The sequence below is a fragment of the Primulina eburnea genome, chromosome 13 (genome assembly GCF_022965805.1).
Source record: "Primulina eburnea isolate SZY01 chromosome 13, ASM2296580v1, whole genome shotgun sequence".
Lineage (NCBI taxonomy): Eukaryota > Viridiplantae > Streptophyta > Magnoliopsida > Lamiales > Gesneriaceae > Primulina > Primulina eburnea.
The window spans coordinates 6317042-6334311 of NC_133113.1; the positions used below are offsets into that span (position 1 = coordinate 6317042).

Genomic DNA, 17270 nt, shown 5'->3' on the forward strand with positions numbered 1-17270 from the left:
TGAGATTCCCACTCCAAAATCAAAACCCAAAATATAATAAAATATTATAATTAAACTCAACATATATGTTAAGTAATTAATTACAAAAATTATTAAGTTCAATATAAGATAATTATGTTCAATAATTAGATACACGAATATAATAATATTAAGTTTGGATAAACATGAGATTTTTTCTATTTAAAAATAAATAAATAATTAAATAATAATAATAAAAATAATAAAGGATAAACATAAACTCTCGGCTATATCTACTATACTAAAAGAGAGAATATTTCGTTTTTGGCCAGTTTCCTCCAAGTAACCGGTTGCTCCCATTACACGTGGCTAACATGCACCTCCCCACATATGCACCGATAGACATCTCCAGAGGGATATTAGATGCCAATGCCTCGAGTGTCCGGTTTCTACAATTGAACTCTTCCGCTTGCTTGTCCTCGTCATTCTCATTCCCTTTCCTTCCCTTCGGATCTTGCATCTTCCGCTTCGTGTTGTTCCCCCCCGGTCGGTGTTGCTCCCGACCGCCCGCCGTGAACTGCTGCTCTCTCTCTTCCCTTTGATGCGTTGTTTTCCCCCTTGTCCAGATTGGTAAGTGTCTATTCTGTTCGCTTTCCTCCCCTTAGCCCCGTGAGTTTATCTTGGAATCTTTGGTTTGTTCTTCTTCTCTTGTTTTGTTTTGCTCTTTTCTAGAGTAAGGACTGGCCGGTTCGTCGTTATCGACGGCTTTCTTTCTGTTTCAGCTCCTCGCAGCTCTTTCTTACCTCTACTGTTTGGCTTTCTTCCCTCTGCCATTGGTAAGCTCCTGCAGCTTTTCCTATGCCCCCCTTTTTTAAAAATTTTTTACCCTCGAATGTTATGTCTCAACCTCAGTTGGTTTGTTCTTTCAGACTTCCTTCCGCATGTTCTAGCCTTGTTCTTCTCTGGAATTTATGTAACCTTGACATGACTACTAAAGAACTCTCTGGACTAGGGAAAAAAAGAAGAGGCCATGAGGCATTTTACGGTAGATAAGATTAACAAAAATTTAAGTTATTATTACAACACATAATCTCATATTTAGTCATTCGTTATTTTACAACGGCAACTAAAGTACGAAATTCTTCATGTAAAAAAACAGACCCATAGGCGAATATTGACAACTATAAATATTGGTTCACAGCTTTCTTTGAAAAAAAAAAACGGACTCATACTTTGGTGGCTACGAATACTATGCTCTACATATAAAAACCTATTCAAACCCATAAATTAAATAAAATAAAAAACCTACCCTCTTTGGTTTGGGATTCAAAAGTGTTGCTGGGTCAATTTTGTTGTTGTTGTGTTTTTCCTCGGAGCTTCGTTTTGCCTATGGTTAGTCTTATCGTTGTTGTGCTTCTCTGTTTCTTTGGATTTCGTTTGCTTATTTGCTTTTGTCAACGCATTGGATTGGCACGCTATGTGGAATAAGTCGCCTGCTGACTAAATCCCCATGGTTGTACGGTCTTTGTCTGTCGTTATACGTGAATTTGTGTGTTAACGTGCTTAAGAATACCTGAAATAATGAATGTCTGAATTGCTTTGAAATATACTGGTTCTGAGATTGAAAATTTGAGTACGCGTGAGCATTTTCTTGTAATTTGTATTTTATTCATATAACTTTCCCTGTCGAATTGCATTGACACTGTTGCAGCAAATTAAAGGTGTGCAGCCCACCCTCATTGAGGAGTTCCCTACAGGGAAAATGATAGGTTCTTCAACACGCTCAGGATATAGGTTTGCCTCTTCGTTAAACTTTTTTACTGCATAGGGTTTATTTATACACGTTTGTGCTGCGTCAGTTTCCTGTTTAGCTTGCACCATTTCAGAGCTTACTCGCCTTGCCTATGTGTCATATTGCGCTTTATTTTGTTTTTTAAAACTACATAAACGCTTGTGCTATTTACAATATAAAATTCCCAGATTTTTAGTGAATCAATTTCGCAATAATGTCACACTCACACACACAAAATTCCTTAGAGGTCGATGTGGGAAAAAAAAGTCTAAAAGAAAATATGCTTCTTTGGAAGACCGTAGAATGGAAAAAAATAGTCGGCGAAATAAAAAAAACCAATTACAACTATCTATCGGCGGTGATACAAATTGTGTTGAGGCAGACTTGTTGCAATCTATAGTCAACTGCCCAGACCTGCTACCTGATGTGCCTAATTGTGAATTTTGTGATGCAAAGCGTATTTTCTTAGAACCACCAGCATTCTGTTGTGCCTCGGGAGAAATAAATCTTTTGCTTACAGAAATGCCTTCCGATTTAGTACAATTATATTGTGGTAGTGCTGAAGATGCTAGAGAATTCAATATTTGTGTTCGTAGTTACAATAATATGTTTGCGTTTACATCACTTGGAGTCCATTGTGACAAATCTTTATCTAGACGAAATGATGGCATTTACACATTCCGTGTACAAGGCCAACTTTATCACTTTATGGATCAATTAATACCATCAAATAATGAAAATCCCAAAAACTTGCAATTGTACTTCTTTGACACTGAACATGAAATATCGAATCGCATGTGTGTAAGCACAAAGTTTAAAGAAAGCCTTATACAAAAATTGATTCATATTTTAGCATCGAATCCATACGCAAGTTTCTTCCGGAGCCTTAATAGCATTAAAAATCTGAGTGAATATAAAATTTCATTGCAAGCTGATCCTACTATTGACCAATGCACTCTTACTAAGCCTACAATGTCTCAAGTTGCTGGAATATGGCTAGAATCTAATGAAAATGAACAATGTACAAGCCAACATATACAAGTGTATCCAAAAGATAACCGCCCTCAGATAATCAAACACTACTTTTCCTGTTATGATCCTATGCAATATCCTCTCATATTTCCTAATGGGGAATCTGGTTGGGATCGTAAAATTGCAAGTCTGAATCAAATGCAAAAAGAAATGCGTCCTAAACCGACATGCAGAGGCCAAACCATTTACGACATCCAAAGTTTCACAAATGCTGAACATGGCATACAAACTGAAAATAAAGGTAATTTTAGGCCGCAAGCTTTTTAACCATAAAATTAAAATTCAATGCTTCAAAGTGTGCTTTTACTTATGTTATAAAGTTGTTTTCCCTTCGTGTAGATTTGAGCAAGCGCAATACGCAAAGGTCAACGGTATCATGTCGTGAGTATTACTGTTATAAGCTACAAATAAGAGAAAATGATAAATCTTTTCTATTGCATATTGGAAGGCTTCTTCAACAATATGTAGTTGATATGTACATCAAAATTGAAACATCGAGGTTAGATTTTTTCAGGACTACAGACATACAAAACCGTTTACGAAATGAGGTATATCGTGGTTTACTCGATAGTATTACACAAGGTTGCCAAACGGGCCTCGATGTTGGGAAACGCATAATCTTACCTACGTCATTTATTGGAGGACCTAGAGATATGCGTAAAAGATACATGGATGCTATAACTTTAGTTCAACGTTATGGAAAACCTGATATTTTCTTAACAATAACTTCGAATCCAAATTGGCCAGAAATAAAGGCGTTGTGCTTACCTTTTGATGAAATACAAAATAGACCTGATTTAACCTCTCGAATATTTCGTGCAAAATTACAAGTTCTAAAAAACGAATTGTTTAACAAAGAAATTTTTGGCCATGTCCTTGCTTATGCTTACGTAATAGAATTCCAAAAACGAGGTTTACCGCATGCACATTTTCTTCTTATTTTGAATAAAGCTTCAAAATTATTTCATCCTGAGGCATTTGATAGAATCGTTTGTGCTGAATTACCTGATCCGCATGCTCAACCATACCTATTTTCCTTGGTAGTTAAGCATATGATGCACGGGCCTTGTGGCTCATTGAATCCAACTTGCCCTTGTATGAAAAATAGCGCATGTAAATTTAATTACCCTAAAGAATTCTCCGAGAACACTAGATATGGAACAAATGCATACCCTATATATCGTCGTCGAAATAACAATCATGCTATCACTATTAGGGGGGCACAACTTGATAACCGTTGGGTTGTGCCTTTTAATCCATATCTTCTAGCCAAATTTAATTGCCACATTAACGTTGAAATATGTTCAACTATTCAGGCTATAAAATATATATACAAATACATTTACAAGGGTCATGATAAGATTCTATATACATTAGTTGCAAACGAGAGCAATCCCGTAGTTGATGAAATTAAAAATTTCCAGTGTGCACGCTGGATTTCACCACCTGAAGCAATTTGGCGCATTTTCAAATTTGATCTAAACCATGTACATCCATCTGTAATATGCTTACCAATTCATTTAGAGAATGAACAAGTAGTTACTTTCCCTGCCAATCAATCCCTTACCAGCATTGCCAACAACTTGACACTAAAAAAAACCATGCTAACACAATTTTTCTTCATGAATGAATACAATGAACATGCAAAAAAAATGAAATGCTCATATATTTAATTCCCTGAATACTTTACGTGGCATAGTGATTCAAAAGAATGGGAACCACGTAAAAAACAAGAGGTTATAGGGCGGATTTATAGTTGTCGTCCATCAGATGGTGAAAAGTTTTATTTAAAGTTGTTTTTAATGCATGTACCAAAACCTACCTCTTTTAGAAACCTAAGGACAGTCAATGGTGAAACTTTTCCTACATTTAGAGAAGCTGCACAAATGCTAGGTTTAATGGAGGGAGACAACACTGCTGATATGTGTATTCAAGAGGCTGCTACTTACTTACTACCTCATGCTCTGCGTCAACTGTTTGCTACAGTCCTTGTTCATTGTAATCCATCCAATCCGAAACAATTGTGGCTAAAATACGAGAATTTTCTTTCCGAAGACTTTGTGCAAAACAAAACTCTTACCACTAACGCAATTAGACACAAAGTTTTAAACATTTTAGCTAACTATCTCTACTCGATGGGGAAAAAATTGGAAAACTTCTTTCCAGCAAGTGATGATATTCTTATAAGCTTTCATGACAACTTAACAAAAGAATTGCAAAGTGAGCAAGACATAATTACACCTACTGAAGACTTTGCTGCTGTTGAACAATTAAACACAGAACAAAAATATGCTTACAATCGAATTTTATATCACGTGAACAACAATTTGCCAAATGTTTTCTTTGTTGACGGTCCTGGAGGTACAGGAAAAACCTTTTTATATAAAGCACTCCTTGCAACAATTCGCTCAGCTGGTCACATAGCACTTGCTACAGCCACTTCAGGAGTGGCAGCATCTTTGTTGCCAGGTGGTCGCACTTCACATTCAAGATTTAAAATTCCTTTGGATGAAAATGATCCTAACCTTTGTAACATTAGTAAACAAACCGCATTAGCTCATTTAATCCAAACATCAAAATTAATTATCTGGGACGAGGCAACAATGGCTAAACGCAGTATTATTGAAAAATTCAATGACATGTTGCAAGACGTAATGAGTTCAAATGCATTATTTGGTGGTAAAATCATTGTATTTGGGGGAGACTTTCGTCAAACATTACCTGTTACTCTTAAAGGTACAAAAGCTGATATAATTGATGCTTCAATCGTCATGTCACCTTTATGGAACCAATTTGAAAAATTAAATTTAAAACAGAATATGCGAGCGCTGCTTGATCCTGCCTTCTCGTCTTACTTATTGAAAATTGGTGATGGAGTTGAGGATACTAATGAAAAAGATGAAATTCAAATACCCTCTAGAATAAACATTCCATTTGTAGATGATATTACTTCTCTAAATACGTTGATCGACATGGTTTTCCCTAATATTACTGATTGTAATTTGGATTTCTCTTTGTTTGTTAAACGAGCCATACTCACTACAAGAAATGATTTTGTGGATGAGATAAATGATGCCCTCATTAATAAATTCCCCGGCGAAGAAACCACATATTTTAGTTGTGATGAAAATGCAAGTAGTTGTATTGTCCCAGATCAAGAAGAGTTGTTTCATTATTTGACTCCTCAAGGACTCCCTCCTCATAAATTAACTTTGAAATTAAATTCACCCATCATATTGCTGAGAAATATTAATCCAACTGAAGGGCTTTGCAATGGTACGCGTCTTCTTTGCAAAGGTTTTACCAACAACGTTATATACGCTGAGATTTCAGTTGGTACCCATGCAGGGAAGCCTGTATTTATTCCCCGTATAACACTAGAAGCTCCAATTGACAACTTCTCATCTATTCCATTCAAACGAAAGCAATTTCCAATAAGACTATGCTATGCAATGACCATTAATAAAGCCCAGGGTCAAACTTTAGATTATGTTGGTGTGTATTTAAAAGAGCCAGTTTTCTCTCATGGCCAACTTTATGTTGCGCTATCAAGAACCAAAACCATCGATCAATTGACCGTGCTGCTTAGACCATCAATCCCATTTGTTCGAAGTACAAATTACACTAAAAACATCGTGTACCGTGAGGTGCTAGAGGCTGCAAATATACGCTAGCATAGGCAAGCTCTTACCTTCCTTCTTTATACGTACTGCATGCCCACTTCTTATGTTTTTTTGGATGCTTTAAATGCACTAACCTCTTATTTGAGTTGTTCATCGTTATGTTTAAAAATATTCATATTTACTGCTGCTGCATTTAATTACGCATGAGGTGCTAGAGGCTGCAAATTTACTGCTGCTGCATTTAATTACGCATACTTAGTTTTAGTTTCAAAAACTCCAATGAAATCACCAGTGACTGTAACTGTTTGGAAATTCCTACCACATAAACTACATTTACTACTGTTTACAGTAGCCAATTTCTTCCATTAAAATTTACTGCTACATTTTCTAAATTGCTCGTACTGATTCTTCTCTATTTTTCCCACATTTAGGTCAATGGAAGATAAGTGCACAACGCTTGAACATCTAAAACCTGATCTGCACAACTGGTTCGTCAAAGTTTTTGTGTCGGAGAAAACGCCAATCCGCTTTGCAAAATGGGGAAGACTCCAAAAACTTGTTTTCATTGACAAAGAGGTTCATTCATTTATATTTTTTCCCAAAAGCTTATTGTTGTTGCATATCTTTTACTTATATAATTTATATCAGCAGAATACAGGCATGCAGTGCATTATTTACGAAAATGATGTTGACCAACAAATTGCTTGCGCTGTACAAAACATACTATGTGGGCAATGCAAAAATTAAAGAAATAAGTGGCAACACCCCAATTCTGGCAGCTTCCAAATATCAAATGATCCTTAATAGGAGTGCCTACATCAAGCTTACCGCTGAGGAAGATCAGTTACCTGTTGCCCCTGCCTATCAGTTGACACCATTTGCACAATGTCATGAAATAGCAGATGTTACAAACAAACAAATCAGTTATGATCTTCCTCAGGTTTTTCTCCTCTGTATGGTTATGACATTACTTTTATTTCAGACTTATTAAACTTTTTTTTTACCAGATTTGTTATGTAGCGTCATACATGTCTTCCCAGCACGCTACGTCGAGAAAACAAAAAGAAACTTACAGGATTTTGTAGTCGTCAATGAAGAGTAAGCCACTTCAGCTCAAAAAACATAATGTAAACTTGTACGATTCAAAACTTTCTCCAAAGCAATTGATTTCACATGTTGAGTTTTATTATGTGCACAGGTGCACACCCTTAATCCTTACATTGTGGGAGGAATTTCTTCAAAGCGAAGCAACCTATTTAGCTGAAAATGTTCACAGTATGCCCATAATTTTAGGAATGCGGCTCTCTGTCAACACCTTCTATGGTAAAATTTCTTTTTTATTAGCCTATCAAAAAATGCAAATGGCTATGTTCAAATAATTCACAACTTAGTATATGTAGTTGCTAATTGTTCACATTCACTCTAATACAAATATTTTTCTGTATCCAGATGATGCTAAGAATCATTTTAAAAATACATTCTCACAGGAAATGTATTATTGTAGGGCTGTCCGTTGGAACATTTCCCAATAGCACTATTTTATTTGACCCCCCATTACCACAGACAGAGCAGTTGAAATTATGGTAATTTACTACTTCACCATTAGTATGTTTTTTAAAGCTTTACAACTACTTATTCTTTCACCAACAAACTACTATTGTTAATGCATAATTTTAGCATTGTTGCTCTTCCCTAATATGGTTTAGTATTACTCTTCTCATATTTCGTTATTCAAATGCTTACATTTTGCATATCTTTTTATTTGCACCTATTGCTTCCATTTAACTTGTTATTTACATCGAAAACATATAACATTGTAGTTATTTGTTCCAAACTATAACTCATTATGTTATCCATTACTACAACTCTTGTACCACCACCAACTTAGAATTCATCAGATCTCAAACATAAACTAAAATCTTTATAATTTTGCTTTAAAAAACGTTTATTCATCTTCGAATTATAACACGACAATTTATTTCCAAACATTCCTTTTAGTCAACGTAATCCAATTTTTTGTTTTTTATATGTGAAACCTTTAACAATTTCATCTAGATATTTTAGCTGCATTTTTTTTCCTTATCTTGTATTTTCTAACATTATTCATTGTCTCGGCTTAATTCATTGTGTGTCAGTTGAAGAACATAATCTTTTTACATCTACGAGATTGAAAATTATTTATTTTAAAAAATTATTCAAGACTATATTTTTTTGTTCAACATTTCCATTTCACTATCTAACATTAACCTTATTCCCCACTTCCAAACTTACGTAGATTACTCCAAAATATACACAAGTTCTTTCCGTAATTTTTTTGAATCTTCAATATATCATGTCATATATTTTAAAATTTTGCAATTTACATCAGTTTTATAAAAAATATAAACATCTACTTTCTTAAACGTACATTCGTATTATATACATCCATATACATAGAAAAAATAAAAATGAAACTTTTTTGTATTCTTTTGATTTTATATTAAACAATTATCCTCTATACTATATGATTCTCAATTCAGAGCAATATTTGTCCTAATTTCCAAAGTACTAGCTTTTTCTTTATCATATTTTTTTATTTAGAAACTAACGTAGGCAAACGATAAGATCACATTCGTGCTATTTTAATTTTTTTTATATATTTTGAAAATAAACTTACTTTATTCATATTAATATAACATTATCATTAATGTTATATTTCATAGCATTATATTCATTGTCGTCAACATCAGTGTGGTTAAATAAAATTTATTTCGAAAATATTAAAGATATTATACCTAATTTATTTTCTTTTATTAGTCCTTCGTTATATTCATCTATTTCACTATCCTATGAAGTATATTAACTCTTACGTCTACATATAGAAACTCAAGATCACAAACTTCGTAAATATGTCATTTGAAATCTAACAAACAAAAGTTTTGCCTACTGAAATCCTATCGACATTAATATTTAACAAATTTGTATTTTCTTTGATTACACTAAGATTCTAAGTACTCTTACTGAATATTTACCGGTACATATTACCACTCATACTTGCGTTAAAATTACCAATTTCATAAATCCATTAGCGCAAAAAATATCGGTAGGTATAACACCTTTACAAACACTACAACTATTTAAATATGATTACCCTATTTTCGAATTTAAATTACCTTATTTATAAAATTTATCCCTCATTTGATTTTAAGATGATCAAATACTTTGTATTCAATTTTAGAAATGTTATTAAGGTTCTTTAACTTGAACACCAACTCAATCTTTTTCCTACCTATTATCACTTTCGTAATATCCATCTTTTTCCATATTTTTTACTTTGTTGAGCACATGGACAATTTGAAGTACTAATCATATGAACACGGATAAAAAAATAAAAAATTACTATTCTCATAATACTTATATTTTTTTAAATTACGTTTTTATATAACACCTACATAAATACAAACTTCTCATTAGTTACTCTAAAAAATATATAAATACTCACACGCTAGACGAAAATCCTGGGTAAGACACCTCAAGAATTGAGGTGCCCTACCTAGTATATACTGAATGCGTTCAATTCACAAATTCAAAAAAACAAAACCACCCGAGAGAGTCCAGCCGAAGGAGGAAAGAAAGGAAGAGTAAAGGAGAAGGAAAGGGAAGAAAATAGAAGGAAAAAGTTATATCCTTTCCGAAAAATTCCAAAAAATTACCAACACTCCATCTCATATTTGAAAACAATATAGCACCGGAGTGAGGCAAGAGGATCGACCAAAGACAAGAAAATCAAATAAAGATATTCCGTGAAACGGCGTCGGTATACCGTATTCAAGCTGGGTACTTTTCGCTTATTTTTTTTATAGCTACACACCAAACTAGAGGTCGACTTTAATATTAAAGTTGTACCTCTTGTTGCATAGATGAGGTACATCATGTCCGTCATCCCAAAATATTGCCGGAACTAACATTTTCGGAATGCCGGAATACCTTAGTTAACCATACGACGATATTTAAATCTGGTATCGATCGGTTAGGAATTTGACAAAACTTTCAACTAAAGAATTCAAGATCTTCAAAAGTTACATATGCTGGAAAAAAAACGGGCCGCGCCTGGCCGCCGAAAGACCAGCCACGCGCCGGCAACATCGGCACGTGTAGCGCACGCGCCGCCGGAACGGCGATTTTCCGGCGGCCGAACATTCCTGAGGTTATTTCCGAATTTTTGGCCAACTTTCGTAATGTTTGGATATACCTTCTAATTAATATAATTTTTGAAATTTAATTAAAATCAACCGGATTAAATTTTGAACAAAAAATAATCTGGAAATGATCAGCTAGTTACTTTAAAACTCTAACACATAAATATCATTCATAATATATTTTTAGGACTTGCTCCAGGAACTCGGAGTATTAATCAAGCCTAAATTATAAGTTATCAGGTGAGGAAATTACTATTTATTCTTCTATTAAAGCCTTTGGCATTTGGCCTGGAAATTTCAATAGCATTTATTTAATGTTCAAATATCATCCACAGTTCATTTCAATTACTGATATATTTTTTGCATATTTATGAATGGATTGATATATCATGAATGAATGGAGTCATGGACAACGGATTTCGGTCCAGAAATTGAGTCCACTGGACAACGTGGCTTCGGCACGGATAATGAGTCCAATGAACAACGGGTCAAAAGTCCCGAGTATATGGTTCATCTGAACAACGCGCACCGAATATTTCGGTCCGGAGAATGGTTCACCCGGCTCGTAAAAAGTGCTCAATTAGAGACACGAATGTTAATTTATGGAATTTTCATTTATCTATTATTTCATTGCATATCATTCATAATATCTAAATTTGTATTCCTATTATTTCATGTATAATTATGATGAAGTGTTATTTAAAAGCCATATATTGATTTAAACTCACTAAGTCCTCAAAGACTTAACCCTATGTTTCTCTTCGTCTATTGTAATTTCCAAACACAGGAACCCCCGAATTGGAACAAGAGGAAAATAACTGAAGCTGAAATAAGAGCATTTGAAAGTTGAGATGATCTGTTTATAAATGAATGTTAAACTTCCGCTGTAACATAATTGTACATATGAATGTTAGACTTCCGCTGTAAAATAATTGTACATATTTGAAATAAGAATGTAAATATTTGTAGATAATCCTTAAATTATTGTAGAAAATATTCAAAATTTTATCTACAATATATTTCTAATAATAATAATGGTAAAAATAAAAATAGAAGTTCAATATAGAAAGATTGAAGGTAAATGTGGCACATAGTAAGAGAATAATTATGAATTCCTAAACCGGACGCCACATTTGTTAGGTTAACCGAAGCTTTATATTAAAAGCATAAATCGAACAGAATTAACTTATATTTAAAAAATTTGAACCGGACATCATAATAAACCGAATGTAGAACCAAACGTTTGTCGCTTTACAAAAAACTATAGCTGGTGGTAATGTTGCAACTCGGATATTTTAAATCGCACAACAGCCCAAGCATCATGGTTCTAACACTTTACCTAGTAAGGACAATTATTGTACCTCAACACCGAACCGAATTTTCAAATTAAGTCATTTCAGTCTGTAATTTTAGTTGAAACTGATATTTGTTCACGCATAGACTGTAATTGATGTTTGGCCTTTATTTGTTGATATATGCTCTTTTGATTTAAAAATAATTTGACAGTTTTTATTTTCTTCATTCTCCGAGTTACTTAACTAGAAAAATTCAATATTCCCAAAATTTAACAACAGAATTATTTTTCAAATTTCATACTTATTCAATTTTCGGTTATTATAAATAGAAAAATCACAAAATAAGCTCAATAATAATTGCAAATCAATAATCATCAAACATTTCAACCAATTGATTATTATTCAAAAAAAATGTGCAACAATAGATTTTTAGGGTAAAAATTCAAACTCTAAAATTCATATACATCATAAGACAATATTATTGCAACTCGAATAATCACAACTAGATATTCAATATAATTTTAGAGTCGTTGATTTTTTATCTCAAAATTACATAATTTCATAACATACGATAATAAACTAACCAATAAACAATAATGAATTATGATTTGTGAGAGTTGCTTTATTTTTAATTTTTAAACATGAGACTAAAAAAATTAAAAATAAAATTGATAAAAAATTTGTTCAAAAATATGGGTTGAAAAAATTTAAAATTTAAAATACTAACTTTTTTAAAATAATAATTATGTGGGTGGAACCCACCCTAGTCCAAAGGTATGTTTCTTTTGATCAGTTTGACTTGCATAAAGTTTTTTTAAGAAGTTCAGAGTATCAGAGAATTCAGAAAATCAGAGAGTCGGGATAATTTAAAAGCTTGTCTAACTAATATATATATACTTCATCTGCAACGTCCATCTTGTTAATAATATATCCGATTCCAAATACGAGTCTGTTGTTGTAAGGTCTAAAAATACGATAACGTAACCTAAATGCATGCAAATCTAGAGAAAATGAAAAATGACTAATTAAACGATTTTAATTGAATGAATTAATTATGATGTGCATGGCCACATGTTTAAAATAAGGTTTTCTGTTAGAATGCATAAAACATTGTTTTAAATTTTATTCGAGATGCGATCGAGGAGCGGAGACCGGAGACCATATAAGGGAAAATATTTTTATTAGATAATTTTTTTAATTGTTTAATATGTGGTGTATTTTAAATGAAAATTTTGAAAATGAGGTGTTTTAAGTTGTTTAATACGCCAAGTCGTATTCTAAACCTGTAATCGATTTTCGGTAAAAAAAAATTAGGGATTTTTTTAGAACTCGGCTACTATTTTCACAAACTTTCCTTAACAAAATATTTTAAATATTACATAATGAGCCTATTATACCCATGTTATTGGGCCTAAACCGTGCCATACTATTTTATATAAAAAATAATGCTCTAAAATCCCATCCTACACATACTAAACCACACACCTCACCCCTCAAAGAGCTAGGACTCATCCTAGCAGCAAACAACACGCACACACCCATGGTTTTGAGAGGAAATTCACGCAAGTTTGGAGGAAAATCAGCAATGTCCTCTCCACGTTGACGTTCTTTGTATCTCAACTCGTTTTTTGTGCGTAACAAATGCAAAGGCACACCTTAATCTCTTTTTTCTCATCTATCACACCATATTATATGTTTGATGCATGTTTGCGTGAAAAAGTTGTTACCCTTTTGTTAGATCTATTTTATTGTGGTGATGACAATCAAAACCGGTAGGAATAGCACCAACCAGAAGATAATGCAAAGCAGTAGCTCTTAACTTGCTTTACCAGAAGCAGTACTTTAGTTAGTGTTCAACGGCTTAGTACAACAGTAGCAGAACTTAGCTTTACTGGATCTGTACTTAACGGAATCTCACTCAATCGTTCCTATCTTAAATGTTATTGTTACTTTACCTAGTACCAAGTATTTATTGCACCATTAAATGCTGTACGAAGTCATTTAATTCGCTTTACCTATTTTGGTAAGTAACAAGACTGATTATGTTGAAAGCTTTTTGCAGGATCCATTTAAGGAATAAAGCTGTTTCTTTCAGAAAACAAAAGTGCCGTTTTGATTATAGACATTGGATTCAAGTTATCTATATATTTGGATCAAAACCACTTAGAGAACATCGCTGATCTTTTTATCTATCCAACGCTACATTGAGCAACCGCTAACCAATCTTCATCTTCTAAGCTCAAACTTGCAGAAAAGCAGTACACGCTTTATATTTTACATCTGATCTTTGGAGATCATTTTGTACTGATGTTTCTTCATCTCTTCAAGCAAATCACTTTTACTATATTTCGAGAGAAGAGTTTGTAATACTGGAAAAGAGTCTTTTCCAGGACCCTGTTGTATTTAAATTTTGTGATTGAGTTACTAAGAGTTTCAGTAGGCCCTGCTGAAGTGGGTGTGTACAAGTGTGTACTGTAAAAACAAAAGTTTTTTAGTGATACTTTCTGGAAACAGAAGAAGGGGAGACGTAGAAGATTTTTTCTTCGAACTTCTAAAAACAACTACTGTTTTATTGCTTGTTGTTATTAATATAATCACCCTACTCCATCGGATCGTTTCCGCACTTACATTTGTGAACTGCTGGACTTACAGTCGAACAAGAACAGCTACAATCTCTAACAAGATTCTAGCACCCATTGCAAAATCTATCATCAAAGGAAAAGAGTTTATTCACCCCTCTCTAAACTCTACATCGATCCCCAACAAGTGGTATCAGAGCAGATTTCTCTTGTTCTGAAAATTTGCAACAGTTATGGCACATTTTAGCAAGGTTCTCATGTTTTCGAAAGAAGATTTTGATGATTGGAAGATACGGATGCAAGCTCATCTTGCAGCCCAAGATGATGATATGTGGTATGTCATCACAGACGGCCCATTAAAGATCTTAAAGCCAAATACAGCTATTGCTGTTACTGACGGTGCGCCGCAGATGGTTGAAAAACCAAGAAACAAATGGACTGGCGAAGATAAGAAGAAAGCCAATCTTGATAATGTCGCAAAGGACATTCTTTATAAAACTCTTGATAAAAACACCTTCAGCAAAATCAAGATGTATTCTACTGCAAAAGAAATATGGGAAAAGCTTATTCAGATATGTGAAGGGAATGAGCAGACAAAAGAAAATAAACTGTCTGTAGCAATGCAAAAGTTTGAAAATCTAAAAATAAAGGCTGGTGAAACTCTAAATGAGTTTGATGAACGTTTCAGTAGCTTATTCAATGAGCTAGCAGCTCTGGGTAAAGAGCACAGCAACCGAGAGATAGCGCTTAAAGTAATGAGAGCCTTACCCAGAGAATGGGACGTAAAAACCATGGCTATGAGAGTATCTAAAGATTTGAACAAGTTAGAACTGCATGACTTGTTTGCTGATTTAAAAGCATATAAGTTTGAACTGGAAAAAAGAAGCGGAGAAGAGCCCTCATCAAACCTACCTACCAAGGCTCTTGCTGCCACTACTACTTCTTCTACTGCTACTATAGTTGTTCCACAAGCTTTACATGCTGTCATAACTGATAGCACATCTGAAAGAACTGCTGAACAGATCAGCAGTGACGCAATGTCCTTGTTCGAAAAGAAGTTCTCCAGATTCATGAAAAAGAATCATCGAGCCTACCAAGGTCCCAATCGAAACTTCAAGAATGATTCACCATCTGGTGACATGTCATGTTTTAATTGTGGAAATGTCGGGCACTTCATTGATGACTGCCCAAAGCCAAAGAAATATGACCAGAAGAAAATAGATTACAAAAGAAATGACAAGAAGACCAGAAGAGACTGCAAGGCGATGAATGCTGAAGAAAGAAAATCAGAATGAGCGGACTCTAGTTCTGAATCTTCTGACTCAGAAAGTCATTCTACTGATAGTGATGCAGAAGATATCAAATGTCTAATGGCAGACATTGAATCAACCTCGACTTCTACAGAGGTATTTGACTTTGACTATGACTAACTTACACGAACTGATTTAATTAAAGCATTGCATGACATGGTAGGGGATTACTCGAAACTTTCTCAAACATTCGAGGAAGTTAAGATTGAAAATCTAAACTTAAAAAATCAAGTCAATAAGTTCACTTGCTTGCAAGAGAACAACTGCAATGATTTGAAAGTGAAGATGAGTAAGTTAAAAACTGAGAATGAAAGAGTGAAGACAGATTACCAAACAATGAGGTCTGAAAATCAGAAGCTGTCTGTTCTGGTAAATGCCTGGAATAAGTCTTCTGTTCATTGGAAAAGATGCAAAAATTGCAGAAGCAATCCGGAGATAGGAGTGGTCTGGGATTCAGCAATAATGAAAGCACTTCTGAAACCAGTACCAAACCAAAACTGGATAAAGGCAAAGGGAAATTCATTCATTTTGTTAAATCCAGTGTGGTATATGAACCTGAAGTACCAACTGTTCAAGTTGAAAGGAATGTAAATCAGATGAACAGAAGGAAGCATTATGGTCTGGGCTATGTTGAACCTAAGGGGAAAGTTCACCAGAGTGCTAGATCCAATAGAGGATTCAACTCAGGAGGACAAGCCCCTATGAAGGTTAAAAACTATCAGTACTATAATTCTAGACCTGTTCAGAGGAGATACAAGCCAGACAACACAAACAGAAGGGAAATACAGCATTCAAATATGCATACTGTTGGAAATAATAGACCTTCTGGTGCACACACCTCTATGGATACCCGAAGTACAAAATCTCCAAAAATTGTACAAATGTGGGTTCCAGAGAGACTAATAAGGCTTGGACCCAAGTAGATTGGGTACCAGATATTAAAATTTGTGCTTGCAGGAATAGGTGAAGAAAGCTAATATAAGCAGCTCCACGTGGTATCTGGACAGTGGTTGCTCCAGACACATGACTGGACAGAAGAATATAATTTCTGAAATAATGAGCTGTACTGGACCAAAGATAACCTTTGGAGATAACTCAAAAGATAAAACCGTGGGTAAGGGTAAGATTATCCATGGTAATATAAATATTAATGATGTACTACTAGTTGAGAATCTCTGTTATAATTTGATTAGCATTAGTCAACTATATGATAATGGTTATTCTGTAGCTTTTAGAAGCACATATGCATAGTTAAAAATTATGCTGAGTCTACTATATTAACTAGAAAGAGACAAGGCAACACCTACAAAGTTTCATGGAACTTAGATCATGTTAATGCTCCTACATGTTTAGTTGTCTCTCTTAATGATAAACATTGGCTCTGGCACAAAAGATTGAATCATCTGAATTTCAAGTCAATCAATAATCTCAAAAGGCAGAACATAGTTGATGGTTTACCTGACATTAATTTCGATAAGAATCATGTATGTTCTGCATGTCAGC

At 34.1% G+C, this 17270-nt stretch overlaps 2 protein-coding genes across 2 annotated transcripts; both read left to right on the forward strand.

Annotated features, from left to right (window-relative positions):
- The first annotated feature begins 2053 nt into the window (after positions 1 to 2053).
- Positions 2054 to 6456, forward strand: LOC140810240 (uncharacterized). Its single transcript, XM_073168113.1, has 3 exons — positions 2054 to 3023; positions 3122 to 4205; positions 4614 to 6456. Exons 1-3 carry the CDS (start codon positions 2054 to 2056, stop codon positions 6454 to 6456), a joined length of 3897 nt encoding a protein of 1298 aa, XP_073024214.1.
- A 384-nt stretch (positions 6457 to 6840) lies between these two features.
- Positions 6841 to 8339, forward strand: LOC140810793 (replication protein A 70 kDa DNA-binding subunit B-like). The gene is made up of 5 exons (XM_073168685.1): positions 6841 to 6981; positions 7057 to 7328; positions 7413 to 7503; positions 7604 to 7728; positions 7910 to 8339. The coding sequence occupies exons 2-5, from the start codon at positions 7088 to 7090 to the stop codon at positions 7990 to 7992; spliced, it is 540 nt and encodes a 179-aa protein (XP_073024786.1). The 5' UTR covers positions 6841 to 6981; positions 7057 to 7087; the 3' UTR covers positions 7993 to 8339.
- Positions 8340 to 17270: the final 8931 nt, after the last annotated feature.

Bases quoted from the DNA above. Each gene is read 5' to 3' on its own strand.
- LOC140810793 (XM_073168685.1), top strand. From the start codon at position 7,088: ATGATGTTGACCAACAAATTGCTTGCGCTGTACAAAACATACTATGTG. The intron at 7,329-7,412 runs GTTATGATCTTC...TTTTTTTACCAG, and splicing joins TGTTACAAACAAACAAATCA to ATTTGTTATGTAGCGTCATA. The intron at 7,504-7,603 runs GTAAGCCACTTC...TTATGTGCACAG, and splicing joins TTTGTAGTCGTCAATGAAGA to GTGCACACCCTTAATCCTTA.
- LOC140810240 (XM_073168113.1), top strand. From the start codon at position 2,054: ATGGAAAAAAATAGTCGGCGAAATAAAAAAAACCAATTACAACTATCT. The intron at 3,024-3,121 runs GTAATTTTAGGC...CCCTTCGTGTAG, and splicing joins CATACAAACTGAAAATAAAG to ATTTGAGCAAGCGCAATACG. The intron at 4,206-4,613 runs GTGTGCACGCTG...TACCTCTTTTAG, and splicing joins GATGAAATTAAAAATTTCCA to AAACCTAAGGACAGTCAATG.